This window comes from Pollachius pollachius (genome assembly GCF_949987615.1).
Source record: "Pollachius pollachius genome assembly, chromosome: 12".
Classification (NCBI taxonomy): Eukaryota; Metazoa; Chordata; class Actinopteri; order Gadiformes; family Gadidae; genus Pollachius; species Pollachius pollachius.
In genome coordinates this window covers 11,920,189-11,947,760 of record NC_136945.1, presented here as the reverse complement: position 1 = coordinate 11,947,760, position 27,572 = coordinate 11,920,189, and the positions used below count along the sequence as shown (strand labels likewise).

At 49.1% G+C, this 27,572-nt stretch overlaps 1 protein-coding gene across 6 annotated transcripts in view; it reads right to left on the bottom strand.

Moving 5' to 3' along the window:
• Nucleotides 1-6,918: 6,918 nt before the first annotated feature.
• The window catches only part of magi1b (membrane associated guanylate kinase, WW and PDZ domain containing 1b), a gene marked incomplete at its 3' end in the record, with an annotated part of 106,067 nt that continues 85,413 nt past the window's right edge, over nucleotides 6,919-27,572 (bottom strand). For 4 of the 6 annotated variants that reach the window (XM_079747744.1, XM_079747747.1, XM_079747746.1 and 1 more), the window contains exons 16-24: nucleotides 25,968-26,059; nucleotides 24,688-24,880; nucleotides 22,862-23,278; nucleotides 20,513-20,680; nucleotides 17,393-17,480; nucleotides 16,837-16,909; nucleotides 15,161-15,307; nucleotides 12,168-12,306; nucleotides 6,919-9,224 (exon numbers count right to left, since the gene is read on the bottom strand). In XM_079747744.1, coding sequence (XP_079603870.1) covers nucleotides 7,915-9,224; nucleotides 12,168-12,306; nucleotides 15,161-15,307; nucleotides 16,837-16,909; nucleotides 17,393-17,480; nucleotides 20,513-20,680; nucleotides 22,862-23,278; nucleotides 24,688-24,880; nucleotides 25,968-26,059 — 2,627 coding nt within the window. Of the gene's footprint in view, nucleotides 9,225-12,117; nucleotides 12,307-15,160; nucleotides 15,308-16,836; nucleotides 16,910-17,392; nucleotides 17,481-20,512; nucleotides 20,681-22,861; nucleotides 23,279-24,687; nucleotides 24,881-25,967; nucleotides 26,060-27,572 lie in introns of those variants that run through there. The other 2 variants (XM_079747745.1, XM_079747749.1) reach the window with 2 other exon arrangements.

Sequence of the window (27,572 nt, the reverse complement as noted above, 5' to 3'; positions counted from 1 at the left end):
CCACTAGCAGCAGAAGTCGACACCTCCATCCTTCCCCACCACCAGCCAGCTCAAGCAGCCATCGCCTCAAGCAGCAGCGACCTGCAGCAGCAGGGTTTGCCGGCACCAGCCAGCTCAAGCAACCAGCAGCAGCAGCCACCGCCATCAGCATCCACCATCAGCAGCATCCACCATCAGCCGCATACACCATCAGCCGCCGCCACCAGCACCAGAAGCCACCATCTGCAGGAGAGTGAAGATAATCAGACAAGACCTTGAATAGCCTGTAGGTCAATGGGTTTCCTCACACATGGACAAATTACTGCCAAGTTGGGGAAGGGGTGGACAGAAGCTTACATTATGAAAAAAAAAGAATGACACTACTGTCTGTGTAATAACATTTGAAAGCTTGTCATTATGGCTTATATTTTTTGTGTTGAATCATTTCTATTCATATATGTAATCCAACAGCCTTTTCAAGGGTATAATAAAACAAAAGCAACCTTAGTTCTACTAGCCATAGCAGACACACAGTACTCCAACACCGTAGCTAACACCGTCAGGTTCAGCAGATTAAACCCGTCGTTAATCAACCTTATTGATCCTAGTAATCCTACATCAATAACTAACTAAATAAAAGTTGTCAGAGATTCAAAACTTAACTTTTGGTGCAGTGATACCTTCACAGCTGGCGAAATCGAGCTGACTAACTAGCAGGCAATGACTGAAAATCGGTCGTCTACCAAGATAAAATATATATAATTACGTAGTGCACAAATAAAGATCAGTATATGCATCATAAAGTCCCTCTGATATAATATAGAGTTGACAATTCAAAAGAGGTAGCAATTTAATCAATTTACGATTTTTCGATACCTTCACAGATGGCGAAGTCGAGCTAACAATTAGCAGGCAATCGGTCGTCTACAAAGATAAAAATATACATAATTATGCCTGGCATATACAAATAAATATCAGTATATACATCATAAAGGCCTCTGATACAATATGGACAGTTGACAATTGAAAAGAGGTAGCTATTTAATGCACTTCAAGTTACTCGACGGCCAGCAATGGAAATGAATGATCTCCTACGCCGTAAATGGATGTTTTGGAACTATGCGAGGCTCCATACCCCGGAAGTAGGCGGCAAAAAACGATACAACGGAGTCCAATGGAAGTGTCGCCGCTCTGTTATATCTATCACTCTGTGTAACACCACAGGCTGAGCTCGTACCGTGATATTGCTGATGAGACGAGTCCTGCTCTCATTGTCGGTCAATCTTTTGCTATACCTTCAATCTGGGAAATGGCACATGAAGGATTTAAGTGTTTGGCAGCTTTAATATCACGCATGGAAACATACTACTAAGACCAGCTATCAAGTTGCTAAACTAACGTTACTACAATGGGTATTAACGTGTGATGTGTGACATTATCCACTAGATGGCACCGTGAGGCACATATTTATCAGCATTGGCAATTAATTACTAAGCGCAAGCCTACTGTCTTTTTACTTTATTTGAACCACTGCCAGCGCCTTTGGAACAAACAATGGGCACATCTGAGAGTGTCATATTCCAAAAACATGTTATTAAAGGAGAGACACCATTATGATCGCTTTTATTTTAACACAAAATCGTACCGATCCCTTCTATCTTGTCAGGATCAGCTTTATAAAAAGCATAAAAGATGTCTTGACTTTCATATAACGAGAAAAACAACAACTATGGTCTTGGACTGCAGAAGATGACATCACAGGGCGCAACCTGCCAATACACAGTCTATCGACAGGGCATTTATTCTAGGAGTCACCGTAGTACAAGTTAATTTATTAAAAACTCAAGCAGACTAATAATTTCAATAGAGAAAAAACTACTTGAGCAATGGAGTCATTAGCAGTAATAAAGTTGTCAACCGAAGGAGTCAATCGTTGCCAAGCTACGTTGCCATGGCGACAATGTTCGAGGATCTATTCGTTCCCAGTGAACGCACACAGATGGGTGTCAGTCACTCTGCACTCAACTTTACATCATTAAAGCACGGCGGCTATATATATTCATATTTATTGATGTAGCAAATATATGGTTAGTCTCTGCCTTACGTAACGCATCCTCCTCTCTTTGACATAATCTGAGCTGAACTCACTTTGTAGCGAATGTCTAGGGTCTATCTTATTCATCCATATCACCTGGACGGCAGTTTGGAATGCCAGATCTAAGTCACCCACACACACTGTAAAAAAATAAAAATATGCCAGTGCATTATTGCCCCTGCGCTGCGCCAAAGTAACTGTTTCCCGCTCGCTCGGCCCTTTGAAGCGACTTCAGTGCATCAATATTTAACCTGACATTGTGAAATCTAAAAAAAGAAAGCAGAAGGAAATGAAGGCAGTGCTTTGAAGACTCACACATCTGAGTGGAGAACTGCATTGAACCACCACCACCCCCTCCCCCCTCCCCCACCCTTTGCTCTATCCCATTCCACTCCATCTGTCTCTGGCCCGAAATGCTCTCTGCTGTTACCTATAGAGAGACCGCTACAAACAAACCCTGGCCATGTAGCAGATTAGAGGCGTGATACCTCCGACGCTAACAGGATCCAAACAGCTCCCCTCAGGAGGCGATCCGGGTCCACAGTCTGCGGCAGGTGATGGATTACAGTCCTTCAACACCCCCCCCCCCCTCTTCAATTCCTGCTGACAGTGCAGGTTGTGCAGGATCATCTCATGAGAGCTGTTATGAGGAGCTAGTGACAGCTACAGTGTCTGTCCCTGGGGAACACACAAGGCCTTAGGACGTCCACACGCTGAGACAAACAGACAGCCAGAGGAACCGTGGACCGATCCGGGACATGGACTTCAGCGGCGTGGTCGCGTAGCCTCTCCCTGTGAGCATCGACATTGGATCAACTGGCCAGGTCCTGAGCCTTCTCCCCACGGACCGCCCACAAGCTCTTCCTCTTCCTCATCGGCTTCGCCGTCCACGACCTCACGCTCTCTACGCGAGCGTCAAACACATGATGCTCAGGACACTGCTCAACTGTATCCGCAGACTGGCGGAGAGCGGCCTGTTGATGGTCGTAGGGGTTCAATATCATTCGAATACATCCGTACACAGGTAATGGGTGCTGGGGAAAAAACATTATCAGGTAGAAGGCCGGTGAGATTTCCATAGGGTTCTGGCCGTTTGAAACGTTGGCGGCGGTGGTGAAGTGCAGACCGGTGGATAGCTCCTAATGCTCCTAATGCCCCCGAAGTCTGCTGCTATGCGCACCACACAAGTAATGTTATATAGCCGTGTACCCCCATAGTGTTATCTCTAGGTAATCGTGATTAAAAAGTAATTTCTTTCCACATAAATCATTTATGACTCTAGCCGCTAGAGCTACCACTTTACCCTGCATCTCTTATGCTTGTATAACTATTTAATTGAGCGGGCCACCGAAATTCACTGAGCTGGTTCTTCAGAAAGGGATGCGTCACCTAATAAAGCTGGGTTACTCCAGGGGCCCTCGCAGAATAAATTAAAAGCTGCTTGGCTGAAACAGACAGAGGGCTCCGAGGGCGGAGAGGAGATGTTTATCAGGGCTACTGATGTTCACATGCACTCTTCACACATGGATCTACATTTCTCCATGGGTCCCAAGCTGTCCAACATGAGAGTTATGGCATGCTTGGGAACACATTGTGGGTTTTCACACTCTATTTTGACGCTTTGAGATTAACGACCTCAGGCCACAGTGTGCTGCAAAACCAATGATTTATACATCACGAGTACAAAGCTACATGGAACTGTTGCCTTAGAGTTATCCTGAATGCATCATGAATGACAGGTGGAGTGCAAATCAAAAATAACTTTTCATTTGAAACGGGCTTGAATGTGTTGCATGTGTCGGTGAGTTTTGCTTTAAGAGCCTTTCAAGGTATGCGTTATATAATAAGCAGTATTTGAAAGTAACTCAGACAAGACCACATGAAACTAGCCCGAAGCACTCTATGCATAATAGAAAGACCACTGTCTGTACAGCGCTGCTGTGTTAACCAAGAGGTTCTGCTTTTGTTATAACGGCTTTGGGCATCCAAAACAAATATCGCGACTATTTCTCTCTCCAGGAGAATACTGATCTCAGGCTGTCCAGTTAGACGGACATTGACCGATACTTGGCAGCAGAAACGGCAACATAACGGCGGTCTTAGAGCACTTCCTCTTGATGGTTAACGCCTTTCAGAATCCCATCACGTTAATCGCGATGGTTTCAAGTTGAGCTGCAATGTTTTTAATGAAGAACCACGCACCCCCACACGTTGGAGGTGCGTGCCTCTTCCTCTGTCTACACAGCTGAAAGAAGTGGAAGGAAGAGCCAATGAAATACACCTCCACTCAAGTCAGCTTTAGGAAATAATCCAATGCACCAGCGTTTCCATGACAACGATGGATGGAGCGGAGGGTCTCCAAGGTCGGAGCGAGATTGCCCTCCCCCTCCCCACCATCCTATTTCCTTCAGCGCAGAGAGGGAAAGCAGACCTGCCAGGGTGGGCTTCTGTGGGGGATGTCGCCGTCAGAGATTTCATTACCACTACCCACCCGCCTCCACCCTTTTCCCTCCCGTCAGCTCCACCGGCCCTCACCCCCGAATGATAAATGGTCACTATATATTGGTCCCTTCATCATCTCTGAGGACATGCGAGCCTAGAGAATACAAATAATGATAAAGAGCATTTGTCCTATATGGTGGAAGGAGTGGAGAGCATTTCTACAGCATTGTGCAAATAAGCAGGAGGGAGATATCTGAGTGGATGAGGACGAGAGTTGTTGTCGTGTGTTTGGATCCATAATTTAGGAGACTGACTCCTCAGTTTAGAATGAGGAGGAAAGAATGGAGTAGAAGGAAAGAACCGGGTTAGGAAGCAAGGATCATCTCACACACTGGGTTTCTGTTGTTCCTCATCATGGTCCTTATCTCAATCTGCCTTACATTCATAGAATGTATCTTATCATCCACAACCATTTACATGGGTACGTTTTATAAATTCCTACGGAATGCATATATGGTGTCTGCAGCAAAAACATCTTAGATCCACGCTTCAAACACGGGTGGGTTGCGTTAAATCTGTGGGAGGAAGTGGGGCGAGGCACTGTGATATGTTATATGTTTGATCAGGAGGTTTCATCTCTGCTTGGCGTCTTCCCCTAGTGCACTGCAAAAATGGTGTCCACGGGGTAATCTTGAATGCACTTTTTTTTTCCTTTCTCACATGTGCTACCGCATTAATCGGCACGTGCCGTTACACCCTGTGAAACCTTTTCATAGCAACCAGCAACTTTTTCGGTTGCTATGAAAAAAGGTCCTTTTTTTTTTTGGGGTGGTAACAAGAGGAAAATAGAAAAGAAGAAAAAGCGCAAGGCTTGATTGCAGCTGAAAACCATCCAAAGAAATATCACATACGCTAATGTGTTTAAAAAGAGTATAGCAATACTTCCAACATTACAAGTGGGCTGGATGGAGAGGTTTCTTTCATCATGCAGCGTCTCTCTCTCTCTCTCTCTCAGCACAACATCATGGCTGACCTATCTGTTCTCTGCCAGTTCTCAATATGCCTATGGGAACAGAGAGAGAGAGAGCGAGGGAGGGGGAGATGAGGAGATAGAGAGAAAAAACACACGAAAGTGTGCGAGAGTGAAAGATGTAAAGAGTGATCAAGATATAAAGATTATTACAGACTGTGAAAGAGCGAGAGGAAGATAGACAGTGACAGAGAGAGAGAGAGCAAGGAAGAGAAAGAGCGGCAGACAGATAAGGAGCAACAGAGAGAGCGAGATAGAGAGTTATTCCAAAGAGACACGAAGCCACCCTGACTTTATCATCCGCCCACGGCTGTCAGAGTCTCGGCATCCAGGGACACAACTCCACAACTTTCATCACCATTTTATGTCACTGGGCTGAGCACTCACTAGATTGGAGGGTGAGAGGGGGTCAGGGGGAAGGGAGGAGAGGGTAGCAGAGGGAAGACTGGGAGTGTAAGCAGTGCGTGGACACTTTGTTGTGGGATAACGCCTCCATTGCACTCTCCTACAGACAGACACGTCTCCTCTCCTTGTGTTTCAGCAAGTACTGTACATATCATCAAAAGTCTGGTGTATCCCCTGCCAGGAGTGGAAACGCTCTGCAATAAGGGTACATTAATTAACCATTAATTAAGTAATAATGTACAGCGAGTCATTAGGTTTTTGTATTGTTGTTCAGTTCTTCTTTAACATTCTTCTACACTATCTAATAATATTAACCCTAACCCACTGACCCCTATATCAATGCTGGAATAATGCTTCTTACTGCATTAACTAATGTTACTTAATGGTTAATTAATGTACCCTTATTGTAGTGTTCCCACTGGTGTTAGATGCTTTTTAGTGTATATATATATATATATATATATATATATATATATATATATATATATATACACACACTAGCTGAGATGTTTCCTTTAATAAGCATATTCTTTAACCTCTTAAACTCCAGCCTATTTTTAACTGTCTAATTTGTCTAATTAATATGCTTGGTGTTTGAGTTGTGTTTGGTGGGTGTAAAAATGACATATGTGCTTGTAGCGGAGTTTCTCATATTTGATTTGATATGACTATTTCTACATAATAAGGGCAGTGTTGTAAGCCATTTGCTGCGAGAGTGATCATGGTCTTCCCAAACCCGGGGAACCTCGAGTTCCCCGGGTTTGGGAAGAGGTTAATCAAGGCACACACTACCAATATATATTTATTCAGTGTTGGAAATTTCATTCTTCAGCTCCGGGTGTTTAACTATTTGACCAAAATCACAACCACAACAGAGCGCTAGTGATTTAATGCACAAGCCCTGTTGATCTAAACTGTTTACGTCGTATGCATCCACCCACCCACCCACACAGGGCCAAACTACCGGTCATTTGTTGAATATATTATTTTTATTTTAACATCATCATAGATTAACTTTTAATTTCCCTTCATTCATTTAAAATGATCACCTCTGAATGTACACATACTGCAAACTGTCAAAAATATACAAACAAATGCAGGCTTGTGCTATAGTCTGGTCAAATGTCTAAAAAACTGTGGCACTGGGGGAGAGAAATAGCCAGAGAGACAGAGAGAGAGACAGAGCGAGAGAGAGAGAGAGAGAGAGGAACAAAATAGACAAGATAGACGAGAGAAGACATTGAAACCATTGAAGACATGCACAGCATCATTGTGAGCACCAATCACAGCGGTCTGTGTGTACGGTGTGTCCGTGGGCTCAGTGTGGAAAAGTACATCCATTTCATTTCACTGACGGTGCGGCACAAAACGCCCGTCACATTCCGAACAGACAAAACCAACCCAGTACCCCGACTTTCCCTTCCCAACCCGCCCCCCACCCCCTCCTTCAAAAGGTCGCTAGTTAATGGAACTTGTTAGGCACATCATTGTTTTTTGTGGTTTTAACTTTTCTGGAAAATCTGAGATACTGTAAATGTACAATGCTAAACAAAAACGTAAAAGGAAAAAAAAAAAAACTAATTGCAAAAAACAGCCACACCCACCTCCCAAAGTAAAGACAATTGTACAATACAAATAAAAATCAACTTCGAAAAGTTATTAAGGAATCACTGTCTGGTTATAACCATGTAACCATGTCACATAATTTCGATTTCTTCCAGGGGTTTGGGTGTTTTTGGGTCCGTCTCGTAGGGATTTCCATATTTCCGTGTGCTTGTCTGAGGGACTGCATGCACGCGCGCGCATAGTGTGTGTGTGTGTGTGTGTGTAGCGATCGTATTTGTGCATGTGTGTTTGCGTGTGACGTGGGGACAAGCAAAGGAAGAACCATCGGGGAGGCGGGGGAGGTGAACAACTTGAGGTGCTTTGCGGTGGCAGTGTGGTGTCAGAGCCAGCCAGCCGATCAGATGCTCAGGTCCTTGGGGCTGTCCTTGTAGGTCTTCTTCTTGGGCTCTGGGAGCGAGGGGCGGGAGGGTTCCGACTTGAGGGTGGTGTTGGCGGAGGAGCGGGTGGCTTCAGACTTGAGGGTGGCGCTGCCGGAGGAGCGTCTGGGGTCGGACTTGAGCGTGCTGTAGTACTCCCTGACCTTGTCCGCCACAAGGTCGTCATCGTCATCGTCGTCGTAGGAATCTTCGTCCGGCTCCGCCCGTCCCTCCCGCCTAAAGCTGCTGATGGGCGAGACGTCCCGGCCCAGGCTACGGCCTCGGTTCCTCGGCTCGGGGTAGGGGTCCCTGCTGGACGAGCGGCCCACCCTTTCGGGGGAGTCGCTCCGCAGCAGGGAGCTGTACCTCTTGTACGCCGAGTCCGAGTCGGGGGTGCGCACCCTGGGCAGGCTGAGGTCCCCGAAGGGCCCCCGCAGCGGCGCTTCCCTCAGGAGGCTGCCGGCAGGCTGGTAGGACCGCTCCAGGGACGAGGCCCTGGGCAGCGGGCCGTCCTCCTTGTAGAAGCGCCCCACCGTGCCCCCCCGGCTGGGCCGCTCGTAGCCGGTGGGCTCCCGGAGGACGCTGTCCGGCAGGGGACTGGGTAGGTCCAGGGATCTGCGGGGCTCGCGGAGCACGGGCGCCTCTCCGTGGGGCTTGTGGTTGCCCTGGGTGGCGTAGCGGTCGGGGCTGCCGCGGCGCTGGTAGGGGTCCGAGGAGTGGGCGTGGCGGCGGCGCGGGGAGCGGTAGGGCGAGCGGTGGGGCGAGCGTTGCCGGGAGCGCTGAGGGGAGCGGTGGGTGGTGCGGTGCGGGGAGCGGTACGGCGAGCGTTGCGGGGAACGGTGGCGCCGTCGGTCCGGGGAGCGGCCCTTCGCGGGCGCCGCTTTGCGTCGCGAGTCGAGCGTGTTCTCTGCGCTGCGGGAGCGTCCGGAGCGGTCCGGAGAACGGTGGCGTCCGGTTCGGGGCTGCCCGGAGGACTGGTTGTTGGAGTGATGGTGGTGGTGGTGGTGGCGGCCGTCTTTGGAAGTGCTCTTGCCCTTGTCATCCTTGCTGGTCGACTTCCCCCCCTTGCGCTTGCTTTTCTTCTCCGGTGAGCGATGGTGGCGGTGTTTGGAATGGCTTTTCTTGGCAGGCTGACCGCTCGACGCCTTCTTGCTCCGAGCGGACACGGGGGGGGGGTCTGGCAGGTAGTCGGACACGGAGGGCGCGACGGGCGGGAGCAGCAAGCTCACTTCCGAAGCGTTTTGTAACCCTGTGGTTGACTGGACTGTGGCGTCGCCGTTTGGCTGGGTGCCTGCAATGGAACGTGACACACGGTTAAGGGATGGGGGTGAATGCGTTTAAAAAGAGCAGAAGAAATGCCAGCCCTTTAAGTGACCACGGTTACAGTGCATGCTCTAAACCAAACCACAAAGCAAATGGGGTCACCAGATAAAAGCCATTCAGATGGTCGTTACCAGCAAGGCCTCTTACCGCCAGACAGCGAAGTACGATGGATCTCAAGTTACGAGAGCTTCTTTATAACAATAGAGCCATGTGGAACAGCCAAAGCTTGACGATGATACTTTTGAGAGGCAACCAACCTTCATCCCAGGTGTAACTGGATTCACTTTACCGAAGCAGGGTGGGCCAAACCGGCCACTGGATTGATGGCCAGCTCACCAACGTGCGGCGAGTGATGCTGCTGCGTGATCGGATTTGATAGGCCATGCTCTTTCATGCGACGTCACAATGTTTTCAAAATGGTTGATGTCGAAAGCAAAACAGTTTGGGATGAGATCCATGAACGTGAACGGAGCGGTATTGCGCTTCTTGAGGTACAGGTCATGAGGATGAGGCTAAATCTTACTAGTAAATGAGTAAACTTAATTAAATATTTGAAACTTAAAGTCGAGATGCATCAAAGGTGACATACATCATGTTAAGACTATATTAGCACAAATTATATGGTGACATTTTTTGAGAGCGCTGCAATTTTTGATAATACACATTTTGCACAGTTTTTCTTTAATCCGAACTGTCCCACGGTTAAACTCCCATTTCTTATTTTATGCTATTCATATTTTACGCTGCAACTTATACTATTTTTATCAAAAGCCAAGACACAATGTGCAAACCACAAGACAAAGAGGTGCTCGAGGTTAAATGCAACTGTGTCAATGCTTTAATCCGATTTGCTCGTAACGACAACGGCGGCGCGGTGGATACATTTGCAATGCATTGTGGGTGAATGGGTTTGTATGTATGAAGTCTGGAAACAGCCTGCGTTGAAGCCACGCATATGAGTGGAGAGCAAGAGGACATGAGAGCCACCGCAAGACAGACAAGACGGATAGACACACAGACGCAAAGGGGGGCGGGGGTCGGGAACAAAGCGGTTACAAACCGTGGTGGGGTTCGGAGCGGCCTCCCCCATCTTGTCATTTCTCATACATGCAGTGAGATGGGGAGCGACCCTCCCTGAAGAGGACAAGAGCCGGGCACAACACCGGCAGATTAACACAGAACACACAGAGAGAAGAAGAGCACAGTGTTTAGAGCGTGGGAGCCTTCGCTGGAAGGAGGGGGAAAAAAGGAGAATTATCGTGTTGAGATTTCAATGGAAAAAAATGTGTTTTATTTATTGATCATTCAGAATAAAGACAGAGTCCCAGAAAACGTCCCGACACTTTGGTGGAAACCATCAGATATAGAGAATGTCCTGGAACAGAGCCCAGGCACACGTGTGAAAACACACACACAGACACGCACCCGCACTCACACACACACGCACTCACACACACACACTCACACACACGCAGACACGCACACAAGCATACAATAGAAGCAGCAGAGAGAAAAGACAGAGGACACCCATAATAGAAGCATTTGACGCAGTTTTTTTTTACAATGCCCTCAGGATTTAAAAGAAACACTGACAAGAATGTCGAAAGGGTGTTTTGACTAAAAACAAAAAACAAGAAAAAAAGGAATGGTCAAAGAATAAACAGGTCCCAATGATGTTCAGCTGAAGGCTAAGAAGAAAAAAAGTCTCGACGCTTGACAGAAATAACATGAATGAACTTTTCCAGACAGGCAAATTATCTTTAAAAACATAACACAAAAGTAAAAATGCAGTTTCGATGACTTGCGACAATCCATCACAACAGGTCAAGTACGATAAAAAAAAAAAGAATGATTCCATAAATATTATGGAAAATAGACAAAAACAGAAAAAAAAAATAACACTTTGGACAAGATCATGCACCAATAGACTTTCACCTCAAATATGTGTATTCAATTCCGCACTCTGTACATAACACGAAAATACTTGTAAAATGCCTCTATTCCTTTCACCACTATACAAAACCAAGCAGCGGCGTTTCTGCCGCGTGGAAGACGGGTGGTACGCTCCGTCGACATTAACAGCAGGTGCATATAAATCCATAGATTTGTGAATAATGTCACAATGCACAGCAGTGAGATTTCGTTGTTGCGCGGGGGGAGGGGGAGGGGACGAAGCCTCACGGGTAAATCGACGTTAGTCTGAGCACAGTTCCTGTTGCTGACAAACCCCTTGGAATTCAGTAGCTTACATTCACCTTCAATAAATAACATAAATATGCTTCTCATCGCATCCTAACAGAAAAACCCCAGGAGGATGTTCCCCGCCCCCGCTTGAATTCTTTTTCATTATGGGATGCGTGGTATAGAGCCCCTCCCGCCCCCAAGCCCCTCCCCTCCATCACTAAGCTAAGTACGTCCCTTGGGGGAATCACTTTTGTCCCCAAGTATGGATGACACTTCCTGCTCGTCGCAGCCCCCCCTCAGTCCGTTGCAGTAGTAAGGGGCTCCATCTAGGGCGTTGGGCCGGGAGAGAGATGGGTGACGGTGGGGTGACATGGAAGTTGTGGTCAGCTGATGATCCAATGGATGTCGCCTCACCGGCCTCACCATTCACAAACCCCCCCCCTCCCATCGACCCACCCATGTTTTAAACCAAAACAAAAACCACAAGGTATCTATCGTGAGTCCATCCATGAGCGGGGCAAAGGGACCGGGTCCGAAGGTGAAACCACCACCAGCACCGCCACCTCCACTAGAGAGAGTGAGGGAAGAGACGCACCCTCCCACCACCACCACCATCACCAACACCGACACCACCACCACCCCTCCCCCGCCCCGCCCACGGCGCCCGGCCGGGGTCCTCAGGGCGTGAAGACGGGGGAGAAGGGGATGTTCTCGTAGATGGACCCACCATATTCGGGCACCGAACCGTCTCCCCGCTGCAGCAGCAGGTGGGCGCGCCGGCCACCGCTCTTGATGAGCTCGATGGCGCGTGCGTGCTTCATGCCCTTGGTGCTCTCGCCGTTGATCTCCAGGATCTCATCGCCCACCTGAAGACCGGCACAGAGGAGGGGAGGAGGAGAGGAGGAGAGAAGTAGGGGAGGGGAGAAGAGGAGGGGAGGGGAGAGGAGGGGATGGAAGGAGGAGGGGAGGGGATGGGAGGAGAGGAGAGGAGGAGAGAAGTAGGGGAGGGGAGAAGAGGAGGGGAGGGGAGAGGAGGGGATGGAAGGAGGAGGGGAGGAGAGGAGGAGAGAAGTAGGGGAGGGGAGAGGCGGAGGGGAGGAGAGAAGAGGGGATGAAAGGAGGAGGGGAGGGGAGGAGGAGGGGAGGGGAGGAGAGGAGGAGAATGGGGAGGAGAGCAGGGACGAAGGTTTTGGGATAGAAACAGGGAGGGACAGGGAAAAATAAGGACAAAAGGGGAGAGAACATGAGCAAATGCCACACACCGTATCCTCAGTGCAAGAACCATACTCCGATCGGCATAAACAAACAAACAACAACTCTGGGAAGAAGAAAATAAAAAGCGCCCATTGCATTGAAAAGCCCTGACGGCAAAGTTGGCACAGAGAGACTGAGTGACAGCAAGGAGGAGAAAAAGGGAGCAAAACAACAGCTCCCTTTTTTAAATTTCTTCCCCTTCACGCCTCCAGTTATCTGTCAGTGGTGTCTGTGCCCAGGGAATACCTCCCTGGCAGAATGTAGGTCTCACACACACACACACACACACACACACACACACACACACACACACACACACACACACACACACACACACACACACACACACACACACACACACACACTACCAGCTTCTATTAATATCACACATAACTTGTCATGTGTGTAAACCTATATGTATGTAAACAAGCATTGCAGACACAGCTGCCGTGCAAACAGACACACACACACACATCTAAAATATGTCAAACAGTCTCCTCTTGCCATTCAGCTGAATATGCATGTGGAAGTCATCAGCCCATATAGTGCATTCTATCTCCCGCTCCGATCACATGCATGCGCTTTTGGCAAATGTCTTGACACAGTTAAAAAATATAATATATTAAAAAGCCTTCCTTATGTTGCCCTAAGAGCTTCTCTTGGCGTGCTGCTGCAGTGTTAATAAAGGTGTGTGTGTGTGGGTATATGTTCCTGACAGGGGTGCAACAACACCTATCAGCTAGCATGTTAGCTCATTGCAGCTCCTTGGGCAAGCGGTTCCGATTCAGTGTTTCACATCTCGCCGTAATTGGGAGCCACACAATGCAGAGCCAATTATATCCATGAGTGCTAGCAGTTCTTTTTTCTAATGGATACAGAGGAGAGGAGGAGGGGCTGCCTCCATTAACTGCTCTTTAATGAACAGCTAGAAGTGGCTGTATATCCCATGCAAAGCTGAGTGTGAGTGTATGTGTGCTAATGACCCATCAACCGTTTCCCTGGTCCCTGCCATGCAACACACTCCTGTGAACACCACTTGGAGAGCAATCTCATCCATGGTCTGACCGACATGTCTCTAGAAGACGCGGAATACATGCTACGCTCCGTCCCTTTATGTCTTTTGACAGGTGCGGCCCCTGCTCTCTCCCTTAGACGTAGGAGAGACTTAGGCAATACTGACCCTGAATCCAGTTGATTCTATCACATTTATATTCAGCGCCCGATCGGCTTAGCGTTCGTTCCTCTGCATCGCTCATCGAGAAAAAAAGAAAGAAACATGCAGTCCTGTGCAGTTTTCAGACACAAACGTGTGGCCACCCGGTCTAAGTAGCTTCCCCGAGGGGCTGGATGATGAGGCAAACACAGCTAAGGAACCAGGAAAGGAGAAAAAACTAAGAGTCAGCTGAAGCAGTCACAGGGAGCAGCCGCCCGGAGCATATCGGGTGGCGTAAATAACCCCCCCACCCTGAAGCCAACCTGCTAGTTTCTCCTGGGGGGGGGCACAGAGTCTCAGAGTCTCCCCCACACCCCTCAACGAGGTCACGCTCCAAAGAGAGCTCTAGGCAGACTGTTCAACACACCCATGGCCCTGCCAATTAACGTTCACGGCCTCGGAAATGGCCAAAGACACTCCCGATCCCAACACACACACACACCAACACACTAAACATTGTGTGTGCTGTGTGTGTTGGAGTGGATAAGCCGAGTGCCGTGGGGTGTGGGCGGTGTGTGTGGTTTGAGGGCGGTGTGTGTATGGTTTGTGGGCGTGTGGTTTGAGGGCGGTGTGTGTGGTTTGTGGGCGTGTGGTTTGAGGGTGGTGTGTGTGGGGTTTGTGGGCGTGTGGTTTGAGGGCGGTGTGTGTGTGGTTTGTGGGCGTGTGGTTTGAGGGTGGTGTGTGTGGGGTTTGAGGGCGGTGTGTGTATGGTCTGTGGGCGTGTGGTTTGAGGGCGGTGTGTGTGGTTTGTGGGCGTGTGGTTTGAGGCCGGTGTGTGTTTGGTCTGTGGGCGTGTGGTTTGAGGGCGGTGTGTGTGTGGTTTGTGGGCGTGTGGTTTGAGGGCGGTGTGTGTGGTTTGTGGGCGTGTGGTTTGAGGGCGGTGCGTGTGGTTTGTGGGCGTGTGGTTTGAGGGTGGTGTGTGTGGGGTTTGTGGGCGTGTGGTTTGAGGGCGGTGTGTGTGTGGTTTGTGGGCGTGTGGTTTGAGGGCGGTGTGTGTTTGGTTTGTGGGCGTGTGGTTTGACGGCGGTGTGTGTGTGGTTTGTGGGCGTGTGGTTTGAGGGCGGTGTGTTCGTGGTTTGTGGGCGTGTGGTTTGAGGGCGGTGTGTGTGTGGTTTGTGGGCGTGTGGTTTGAGGGCGGTGTGTGTGTGGTTTGTGGGCGTGTGGTTTGAGGGCGGTGTGTGTGGTTTGTGGGCGTGTGGTTTGAGGGCGGTGTGTTCGTGGTTTGTGGGCGTGTGTGTGTCGGACCCCCGTACCCTCATCATGCCGTTGCGTACGGCGGCCCCCTCCTCGGCAAGGCGCAGCACGTACAGGTCCATGTTGTACTCCTTCCCGCCCCGCAGGCTGAAACCAAAGCCCTTGTTGTCCCGGTCCAGGTCCACCGAGTACACCTCACCGTCCTGCTGTCACACACACACAGACACGCACACACATGGACGCACACACACACACACACACACACACACACACACACAGACACGCACACACATGGACGCACACACACACACACACACACAGATGGACACGCACACACATGGACGCACACACACACACACAGGTGCACACACATACACGGACACGCACACACATGGATGCACACACACACACATACACAGGCGCACACACATACACACACAGATGGACACGCACACACATACACACACAGATGGACACGCACACACACACACAAAAATTAATACAATTTGCATCAAGGTCACTTTAGTGATTTCAGCATCATCTATATGAGTGGATGTGTGTGTGTGTGAGAGTGTATATAGTTTGAAGTCGACCCCAGGGGAAGCGATGTGTGTGTTTGTGTAGATGGCTTCTTCAGGAAGGTTGCCTATTTCTAATAGGAGACAGTATGTGTCACACGGTGTGTCTGCGCCTGTGCGTGTAAAGGAATGAATAAACGATTAATGCTGTTGGCTCTGTATGTACAAAAAAAAGGGAGAGGAAATTGACGTCATTGTGGGGGGGAGGGGGGAAGACAGCAATGGAAGGGGGAGGGAGACTGAGACAGAGACGCAGAGAGAGCGAGAGAGATAGAAAGACAGAGAGAGCGAGAGAGAGAGAGACAGAGACAGAGACAGAGAGAGAGAGAGAGAGAGAGAGAGAAGCAGACCGAGACAGACAGACAGACAGAGAGACAGAGAGACCGAGACAAAGACCGAGACAGAGAGAGAGAGAGAGACAGAGAGAGAGAAAATGAGAGAGAAAGACAAGGGCACAGAGAAGGTGGACGCCCGTGTCCTCCTGTCCTCCTCTGGAGGAGGAGCAGCCTATCTCTGCGCGCCATCTCCACGCCGTCACATTAATTCAGCAGGCAGCGCGCGGACCGGGGGGCTCACTGTGAAATCTAATGAGCCTTTAGCTTCCTAACCCTTCCTCAAAGGACAGATGGCGGAGGGGACACTCGCTTAGATTATAGTTTTTATTGTGTTGGTCATCGTGTGCAAGTAGGGGAGGACAGACAGGTGAACGACTGGAACAAGGGTTAGCGCTAGGGGCCGGCTGTAAATGTCATCAGGACACCGATAAAGTGAGAGCTGTGGTGCGTGTGTGTGTGTGTGAGGGATTGAGAGAGTGAGTGAGAGTGAAAGAGGGAGAGAGAAGAGTGAGACAGAGAGAGGTGAATGGGATGCATAGGTGACTGGTTGGGGTTTGATAGAGAGAAGAGTGACAGCCTGGATGAGTGACGTAGGGGGGTGTGTGTGTGTGTGTGTGTGTGTGTGTGTGTGTGTGTGTCTTTGTTTGTGTGTGTCTGTGTGTGTGTATGTGTCTGTGAGGGACATGTAAAACTGTGTGTTGAAATCTGATACATGGAGGTTGCGACAGGCTGATAACAGGGTGGACAATAGGCTGGATGGATGGCTGGCTAAAAGGAAGATGGAGGTAAACAAGGGCTTGGTTGGCTGAAGGGCTTCCTTACCTGTGCCGGGGGCAGGGGCGGGGGTGCTTGTGGGGCTTTGAATTCATACGACTCCTGCTTTGGTTTGGTGTTTCTGTAGAAAATGTATAAGCGCCGGGTGAATGGGTGGCCATACAGTATGGTAACATTAAAACATGAACCTCATTATAGACGTCTGGTAGGCCCAGCTTGTCAATCTAAGCAGTTGGTTGATGCGACTCAGGTTTGATTCCCACCTGTGGTCCCATCACATCAATCACAAACGCCTTGAGTGGCCACTGGTTAGAAAAGCGCTCTAGAAATGCAGTCCATTTACCATTTATCTCTCTTTACCAACTCCATTAAAGCACAAAAAAAAGTAAAAGTATTTACGAAAAACAAACACATTAACCTGATTATTATCATTGAGCTAGCTAAAGAATATTCTGTTTATCCAGCATTGTGTTGTTGTCCGAACCGACAAATATATCAAAAGGGAGAAAAAAGACAGAAGAATAATGAGATCAAATGATTGTGGTCCTGAAACTCTGACGGGTGTAATGTTGAAAGGACTCCGTTTCCCAGAAGGCCCCTTTACCTGGCCTCGGCCTGCTGCTGGGGGGCGTGAGTGGTGGTGATGGTGGCGATCTTCTCTGCGTTGGTCAGCAGGGAGGCGTTGGAGGACTCTGGAAGGAGGAGGCAAGGAGGACAGGTTGGATGAGACCCGGAAGGAGTCAAACACGAGGGCTTACATAAACTCACTCACACGGACAGGAGGTTACGTTACAAGAAGAAAGGCCCCTGAATACAACTGGGCCAGCTGCCCAGTAACCTCGTGTCTGAGGAAATCATCCGCTTTACCGTTTAAATGTACCCGCCAAATGTAAAACCTGTGAAGGGTAATTTGTTGTGGAAGCTTTATTTTCAGCTGTTGAAGGCCAGAACCTGGAGTGGCATAGACCTCAAAGGTTTAGCACACACGCGCGTGCACAAGGACGCACACACTCCCACACCCACACATTCTTTTCAGTCTCAGCCTCTCGTTTGTTCTCTTTAATCCCCATTTATCCAGTTCTCTCCGTCTGCTCATCAGCAGACATTGCGCCTTTTCTTGGAGTACCTGTCTATATCTTTATACATCTCTACTTCTCAGTTTGCCCCTCTGATACCTCTACGCCGCAGGGTTGCAACTAGCGAGTAAAGTTCTTCGATTAATAGATAAAGCATTGCGAATATTTGACCCACAAAGTCACTATTAATGATCTGAGAGAAAAAACAACCAAATGATTGCATTCATGAGCATCAAATTCTTTGCACTTCTTATTTGATAAATGACAAACAAATCATAGATTGTCAAGATGAAAATCTATATATTTTCTCAAAATCCACGCATCAATGAACCGATCAATTCATCCCCTAATTGTTACAGCGCTGCTCTGCGCCCAAAACACCATCATTCAGCCCGTCTGTGTGTCTGCTCCGGCTCTCTTCATGAATTCCAGACACATCCAGAGGCTCTGCTGACGTCATCCCACACAAAACAGAGCAAGTCTGCTTCAAGGTGAGCGGCACCAGGGACAACTCAGGGAGGAGGAAGTGTGTGTGTGTTTCTGTACGTGCGAGCGTGTGTGACTGTGCGTGCGTGTGTGACTGTGCGTGCGTGCGTGTGTGACTGTGCGTGCGTGTGTGTGTGACTGTGCGCGCGTGTGTGTGTGTGTGCGTGCGTGTGCGCGCGGGATGGGGGTAATCTCGTCTCCAAAATCTCATTCCTTCAATGCATTGGTGAAATCTCCCGTTTGGTCATTGCTTAGAGAGGATACCATCTATCAACACCTTAGGATTGCCTCAGTCTCAGTAGAACAAGCGTTGGTCGCGGGCCTCGGTTGTTCATGTATGCATTGCTGTGCACCCTGCTCTCCCTTAAAGCGGGTGGAATCATTCAGCAGCACCCAGCAGGCCACTTAAACACATCCTGATGTGTGCCGACAGGGGGAAGAGGGAGGGGACAAGCTATTGGGTCAATATGGTTCCAGACCTCCAGAAAACAGCAAAATAACGCATGGAAGAAACCAGACATGGCTGGGCCTTATGAACAGCGTTGTGTTCATCCATGTGTGTATGAGGACACGACAGCCGTGACGTGAGTGATGGGAGATACAGCTCCAGAAGCCTAAAGAGAGACAAGCATCTGATTTTTGTTGTGTGGTGGGGGTGGGTGGGAGGGGCTGTCATGCTCTGCGCCAGTGTTTTTCTCAAACAGGGTCTGTTTGCCTGGCAGATAACACAAAACGCAGGGCACTGCTTTTATTGTCTCACTGCTGTTTCCCAATCGCTCCTGCTGTGAGTTTTTTCAGGCAGAACAGTATCAGTGCAGTTTGTCATCCGCGCTGCAGAGAAAAACAGCCATAAAAAAATAAGGATAGCTCCAATTTTCAAATGCACGCAGTTTGATAACAGGTGCACACAAACACACACACACACACACACACACACACAATACATACACTTACACACACACACAAACTCAAATCTCATATCCACGTAACACAAGGTGGGGTGGGAGCACTTATATAAGGGGCCCCATAACAATTCTCCATTATTCCTATTGTTTGCTGTGTGTACACTTACACACAACACACACATGCACACACACCGTATCTAAATTGCTCTTGCATGTTTCAGATTTCTGGGGATGCTGGAGGCATAAAAAACAAATGCTGGGAATAAGAAGTAGAAGAAGAGGAAGAAGACGGAGGATGGGTACAGCCCCCCATCTCTTCTGTGGAGAGCGTGGGAGCTCCAGTCCCCTTTGAACACTACAGGGGAACTCTACGGAGGGGGCTTTACATAACGGATAGGGAGCCAAACAATGTTCTAATAGAAAACCACCACACCCTGAAAACCACCATCACCATTACAGTCCTGATGGTTACCCTCACACACCGCCATCGTAACAACCATCATCATTATCTTCATCTCCTTCCCTGTCATCATCATCGCTTTCATCATCATCCTCAAAGGCATCAGCATCATCACCATCACGGTCCTGATCATTATCATCACACACCGTCATCCTAATAACCATCATCATTATCATCATCTCCATCACCGTCATCATCATCACTATCATCTTCATCATCCTCAAAGGCATCTTCATCAGCATCATAACCATCATCATCACTATCACCACCCTCATCATCACCGCCTATAAAGGGTTGAACCGCTGCCTCGATACAACGGCTCTGATCAGCCTCTGCCTCCACGAGGCTGACGTTATTGTTGTCTCAGGCTGACTCAGAGAAGTAGGCCACTTGTTTTAATGTGAGCTGGTGCCCCGCGACGCACCATTAAACGCGTCGGAGCGCGCTAAACGGCACTAAAAACACTGAGTCACAGCGAACAGGGCACCGCGGCGAGCCCCGCCACTGCTTAGGGGGGATGAATGACTGGCCTGGGAGGCTCTCTCGCCAGCTAGGCTAACTGTGATTACATTCTGGTGGGGATGGGGGGAGATTAGCTCATCGACACATAATACTATACATTTTCGGATTGTCATACGCACACAAATACATCCATACATACATTAACATATACATGACACAGACACACATAAATTAACACACCCACACACACTCAAACACATACATATATTCACACGCACGCACACACACACACACACACACACACCCCCCACCCTCCGGCCGGGCCACACACTGACCGTCTCCGGGTATGATGCGCAGGGTGACGGTGTTGCCGGCCTCCTTGATGAGGTTGACGATGTCCGAGTGGGACTTGTTGGTGATGGAGCAGTTGTTGACGGCCAGGATGCGGTCGCCCACCTTCAGCTTCCCACAGCGGTCCGCCGGGCTGCCCTCGATGATGCGCCCTATTTTGTGGGGCATGGCCACACATGCATTGCCAGCTATGGTCACCCGCCGTGAACAGTGTGTGTGTGTGTGTGTGTGTGTGTGTGTGTGAGTGTGTATGTGTGTGCGTGTGCAGCGTGTGTGCAGTGAGATAGAAGAACAAAAAAAGGGAAAGATGCAAAGGAGAGAGAAGGGCAAGGGAGAAGAGAGATAAGGAGGCAAGTTTAGGGGTTAATTCACCGAAGCCCAGAGCTTGTTGAGAAACAAAGACCGAGGGTTTGCACAGAGAGAAGGCACTCCGAGGTTCCGGCAAAATGGTTATTAATGCGTCAAGGTTTTGTTCCGTTCCCGCCGACGCTCGTCGTAAATCAACTTCTCAAGTGAATCAGTTCAGGGGGAAAGAGAGAAATGCAGCTGAACTCGGTCAAATATGTTTTTTTCTCTTTGATGTAGCGTTCCCGTCTGCCCTCTGGCCCCCCGTCTTTCCTCTGCTCTCAACTCTAGAGTTTCCTCGGGCTGCTCTCCGCCCGGGCGGGGGCATCGTGGTTCTATTTGTATAAGACAGCGCCTGCAGCAGCATGCTGGTAATGAGAACAAACCCGTGAAGACACTCACTAATACAGACACCTGTGCAAACTTTGGAGACAAGGAACGCGCACATCAGCGTGGCATCCCAACCAGCAGCCCGGGGCCACTCCCCCCCCCACCCTCACCCCCAGCATCCTCATCCTCCTCCTCCTCTTCCTGTTTGTCTGTCTTCAGTCATTAAAAGAGAAAAAAGAGCGCAAACACACATACTCCTTTCATTCTCTCCCAGTCTCTGCCCTTTTCCATGTCATATTCTGCTAACTCTCTTACATCCTACTCCTTTTTATGTGCTATACAGCCGCCTCATCCAGAACCTCTCCGCTTGTCTTCCTTCTATAGGAGCTGGGCCTGACGCGCTGTGAGGAAGGGAGAGGAATTGAAAGAAAGATGAGGGAAAGTGAGGCACGGAGGAGGAGGAGGGAGTACTTTTCAAATAAGCAGCTGCAGAGATGGGCACTAGCTTTCTGCCCCCCCCCCCTCCAACACATGAAACTCTGAGGTTCAAACTTCTATTCCTTCTCTTGCTCTCTGCTTTTCTTCCTGTCCCTCCATTTCGTCCCCCCCTATCTGTATTGATCTAGCTGGCCGCCTGGCCAGACCGACTACACGGATGGACTTCCACATTATTTTCTACCTTGAGCATTTCAAATCAGCTGATCAGTGAGCCAACCACAGCAGCACTCCCAGAGAGAACCCCATTACAGACACCGCAAGCTGCAGGGATCCACACTAAATAAGGCACCTTCGGTAGCTAACACACTGCAGGGAATAAAAGCACTAATAGTATGTACACAGGAACATGTACTTTGTTGTTTTTACAAATTGGTCTACAAAAAAAGCAGGGGGGGTTCTGTGTATACGCAGCCGAATCGGAGAAATTAATGTACTTTTGAATAGGAGAGACAACCTATAATTCACGCCTTTTGAATAAGTGTTTAACTGGGTAAAACTTGTTGGAAGAGGAGGTGGAGCGAATTATGAGGTTCTCTATTGTAGTCCCGTACTCTCGACTCCAATGCAATTCTGCAGACAGGTTCCTCTGTTAATCTAGCACCGCCATTCAGGTCATTAGCTTTAAGGTGCTTAGCAGGAGTCACTTAAGTGCTGCTGGCTCGGAGCATTAAACAAGATTCATGTTAATTGTCCTCGGTAAGTAGCTTTATGCGCAGCACACAGGAGCAAAAAAGGAGATCCAAAAGTTTTGGGGTTTGACAGTCGCAGAAGAAAATAGCATAGAAAAAGATGAAGCACTGTTTTGAAGAAGAGACGATATTGATCTGAGGAGAGACTGTAAATAGCTCAGGTTCACCAGTTGTCTCAGCGGTTGTCAAGCGAGCGAGCGCCACAGAGACGTCATGCGAACACAAAGCAGGCGAGGACAGATGCAGAGTCCCGAGGGGGGAGCAGAGAGCGACCGAGCTTGTTTGCTTGTCTCGTTTTTAAATCGCGACGTGCGTGTACTTTAGTGATGAGCGTGTGTTGTGGACACACGTCTGGGCGTGACTCATCATCACCCAAAGCAAACATGACGACATAATAACGAAACAATGTGGCACAACGATGAACAAACCCCCCCACCGAAAACACAACCCCCAGCGAGCGCTTCGTCTTACCGAAGGTGGTGCCGGCCTCGGGCCGCGACACGGAGGAGACGATGACGAAGCCGAAGCCCTCGTTCTCGCCGCGGCGGATCTCCACGTCGTAGGGGTGCAGGGTGGAGGAGGAGGGGGCAGCGGGGCCGGGCGCCGCGTTGTTGTGGGGCTGCTGGGAAGAGGAGACGACCGGAGGAGGAGGCAGTGGAGGAGGACCCGACGAGGAGGCCGTCAGAGGTGCCATAGTGCTGCCTAAACCTCCGCCGCCACCGCCACTCCCGATGCCAGAAGTGGAGCCGCTGCCGGAGCTGACGGTGTTGAGGGAGTTCTGGCTGCCTTGCGGCGTTCGCTTGCCCATCTCCTCGGTGAGGCTGAGCGCCTGCGTGCTGCTGTGGTGCGAGGAGGCCGGCGATGGCGGGACGTCTCCCTCGGCCTTGACTGCAGGAGGAGAGCAGACGGGGTTCCCCCCCCCGCGAGGTCAAGCAGGGAACAACGACGACAGTTTACACAAATATGTGAATGAATGGAACGGATGGAGGAAAAAGAGGAAGGCGACAGAAGAACATGAATTAATTAAAAAGGTGTTAGGTGCAAACTTTGGCTGTGTGAGTCAGCGGCAGACAAAAACATGGCTCACGTAACAGGCACTCCTCTTCCCACTGCAGTGTGCAGATAAAAGGAGAGAAGGGGAGAAGAGAACAGGGGCTTGCAGCCGTAACAGAGCGCTGGATGTGATTTCACAGAGGGGGAATGAGAGAAGGAGCTAGGTGGGTTTTTTTTCCATGAGATTTCTGGATAGTTCATTTACTTTCAGGCTATGTGAGGAGCTCTATGTTGTCGCACCGGACCCTGGTGTGCTGACGTCAACGTCCAATCTGCCGCCATTCTACTCATGCATACGTTCTCCACAATGCATCCTGCCAAGGACGAAACTACGGTGCAGTGTGAGTTAGAGGGGGAGAGGGAGAGATCCAGAGAGAGAGATCCAGAGAGAGAGAGATGCTTTAACGGTTCAAAGTGTCCAGCCTTGTTGCTGCCATTACTGATTACGATTGAACAGGTAATTTGACCCTGGTCACTCGCTGGCAGTGCACTCGAAAGCATTGTGATGAAGACAAATGTCTGTGTGGGGGAGATGCAGTACAACAAACAAGGCTGCCCGGAAACGGCAGCCTCAGACGACCTTCTGTCCGACTCATTAAGGGGAGGAGGCAGGGACTGGGAATACACCGTGGGGCACCGGTATAAAAAGGTGATCCGTGCCAGGCTGAAATACTCCCAGCCTGTGGCAGTTTATCAAGGACTGCTTAGGATTTAAGAGACCTGCAGGAACCTGTTGTTAATGCTTTATGGCCGCTCTACTATCCATTTCTTTGGGTTGTAGACGGCGGCCATGAAAATGCATCAAAACAACACAGACGGGAGCGGGAAATATAGAACATCAGGAGAGGGCCTCAAAAATAAATGAAAACAACAGGCAGGGGGTTCCAAGCCATCTCGTTTTGATGTCCGCCCCATAATAGAGCTGGGTGTTACATCAGTATAAATACAGACGGGGAGGGCATTGGCTCTGTACTGTGTTATAGCCGTCTCCTGATTCTAGACTGTATACTTTCAAACACCAGACCAGATGAGTCATCCAAATCTCAAAATTCAAAGTTTTGAGAACTATGTTTGTCGTGCAAAAACCTGTGCGCTCGCGTGGGCTTGTGTGTGTGTGCACGTGTGTGTGTGCTCCTAAATAGCATAGAACCCCTGCATACATCAACATCAAGCCTTCGGGTACAAATCAAAAAAGGGGATTTTGGGGACCAAACCCCGCCCCCCCGGGTTGTCTCCGTGGTTACCGGCGTAGCTGGTCTTGCGCCTCACGGTGAGGTTGACGTGGCCCTGCTTGGCCGCCTGCTGCATCAGCTGCACCACCAGCTGGTGGGACTTTCCCACCACCGCCGTGCCGTCCACGCAGATCAGCTCATCGCCCGAGCGCAGGCGGCCGTCCTCGTCCGCCGCGCCGTACTTCACTATGTGGCCGATGTAGATCTGGGCAGGGGGGGAGGAGGGTGGGAGGGTACAGGTACACCACAGTAAACCAGAGAGAAGGATTGGGGACTTGAAGCGGATTGCTTTAATATAAAAATTTGAAATCACCCCAGAGGTCAGAATTGATCGTGAGGAAGATCCCTGACTTTGGTGGCACATACCAACAAGCTCGTTGGAAGATACGCAAAATGAGCTAATTGGGATATTTTTGTGTATCTTTTGAACAATAGACGATAGATAAAAAACGTTTGAGCCCCGAAGCAGATTTTTAATAGCTTTGAGTGGGAGAGGGATGGCTTGCAAATAGATGGTATGTGATATAGATTAAATACATCTGGTAATTAAGCAGGCTGCATCTTCTGTCGCCATCAGGATATTTTCTTCTCCCAGTCATGGCAAAAGCTTAGTGTTTACATCTGCCACAAAGTTGGTGTGCGTTTGTGTGTTTGTGTGCTTCTGTGTGTGTGTGTGTGTGTGTGTGTGTGTGTGTGTGTGTGTGTGTGTGTGTGTGTGTGTGTGTGTGTGTGTGTGTGTGTGTGTACTTCTTCCGCAGTGTGATCGCAACCTAGTTTGCTGGCTGACCCCCCAAGCTCGCGATTCATTAGCTTCCGCTTTTAATTGAGAGGTTTGGACAAGTGTAAAACGACTTTCTTTGCAAAAGACGGAAAATCAAAATAAGCCAAGCCCGTTCAGCGTTCAACAGGGTGATTATTTATTCAATGTTGAGGCTGGTTGAAGTTAGCGCAGCCGGATCAAAAGCAGGCAGCTTTGTTGAAATCTCTGCGAGATAAAAATGGAGCCCAACAAGCGAAGCAATAAGCTTAGCACTAGCTGGTTGTGGAGGTGTAAGCGTGGATACACTTTAAATAACCCAGTGGACTCCAGTCAGGCTGGCTGTTTGAATAAGTAGGCCAACACATTCGCCCACCAGATTATCAACATTAACTAGCATATTTATTTGTGACCACATTCTTAGCCGTTTTAACCGAAGTCATCGTGACTCGAGGGGCAGCATGGGGTCCAAGTAACTCCGTTGGAGGATGGTCCCAAAACAGGAAGGAAAATTGTGATAAATAGACAGACATACCGGTTCTCCCGCCTCGTTCCCTCCCAGGATCCTGAAACCGAATCCGGTGTCCTTCCTCCACAGGAATATATCTTGCTCCTGGAAGTCTGGAACTGCAACAAAAGATAAAACAATCATAATTAGCCTAACTGGCTGAATACAGCATAACATAACACATGACGGCCAACCCAATGATGGGCACACAAAGAAGTGCACTGTATCAAAAACTTGGGAGGCTCTTAGTGGTGGAACAAAATCTACTCTCAACAAGAGTTGTAATAATGTCTTGTACTGGTTCAATCCTCTGTACTGAAGTAAATTCAAACGTTTTTTCGTACAAACTGTCAAAACACCTCACCTCAATTGTTCTAGGAAAATCGACGATGAAGAGCATTGCTCCAAACAAGCTTCCAACAGAACAAAGATGACATCCATCAGAAGAACCAAACACATCTATTCTCAGGCACAAAGCCAAAGAAAAAACACCCATAAAAAAATCTATATTCCCAGGTACAGAGCAAAACTTTGGAAAGCAGCTGACACAGTCTATCCATCTCACATTTAGCAGCCCATCTAGAGCCCTAAACAGCAAAAGCCTTTCCACTCCCCCACTCAAGCCATCGCTCCACTCTCTGGGAAACAGGACATCATGGAGAAAGGACATGAATAATCCCAGAGACTTCTCCGTGGTCTGCTTTTCATGAATTGGCGCATTTACTTAAATGCCCTCTCAGTACAAATGCCATTCCCACCGTCAAGTACCAGAGAGCCAACATGAGAATTGTCCATGTATTATGGAACGGAGGGACCTCTGCCGTGTCTGGTTCACTGTCCACAGGGTCGTAGGTCTGTGGGCCTTTTAATATGGTGTGAGTGACAGCTCTTGCTCTGTCTTACACTGGAGGTAAGAGAGGTCCTTCGGGAGGAGCTTTTACTGGGATACGGGGAACCAGGGGGAATATCGTGGCTTATCCAGGTGAGAGATTGTGTTTGACCATATACATGATACATACGCCTTGCATGAAAGAGCCGGCAGCATCGTGACCATCCTTAAGCATGGTTGCCTGCATCAGGATGGTCGTGTCCCAGCCGTAGTGGCCGAAAATAAACAAGCCTGCAACCCTTGGTACGGTAAACGCCCTTTTGAACCGGTATCCTGTGGAGCCGCGAAGGGACGCCGGGCCACAAACAACCAGAAGGTGAGCAGAAGGAAAGGTAAAGAAAAACAGCCTGCTGCCAAGCTGTTGCTTCAGTGAACGCTTGAAGACCCTGAGGAAAGCAGCCATCTTTCTCGACCCATCAGTACATAGCTGGGGGTGAAATGGGTGGAGGCAGAGTCAAAGGCTAACTGTGGCAATCTGTCCCTGTAAAGAGTGATGGAGAGGAGAGAGCGGTGCTATGGCCCGTGTTCATTAGCAATGATGGGTGCAGGAAGAAGGACTGGGCATGAACCCATTAATAACTTAACGACTGACTCCAGGTCTACCTCGGGCGGCTGTGGTGACTACTAAAACATACAAGGCCTGATGAATTTCAATTTCAAGCAAATGTATCAAATCTGAACCCAGCGGTGAAGCACCAAAGCCTACTGACAAAAAACAATGCCCAATCAAACAAAAGCAAGTC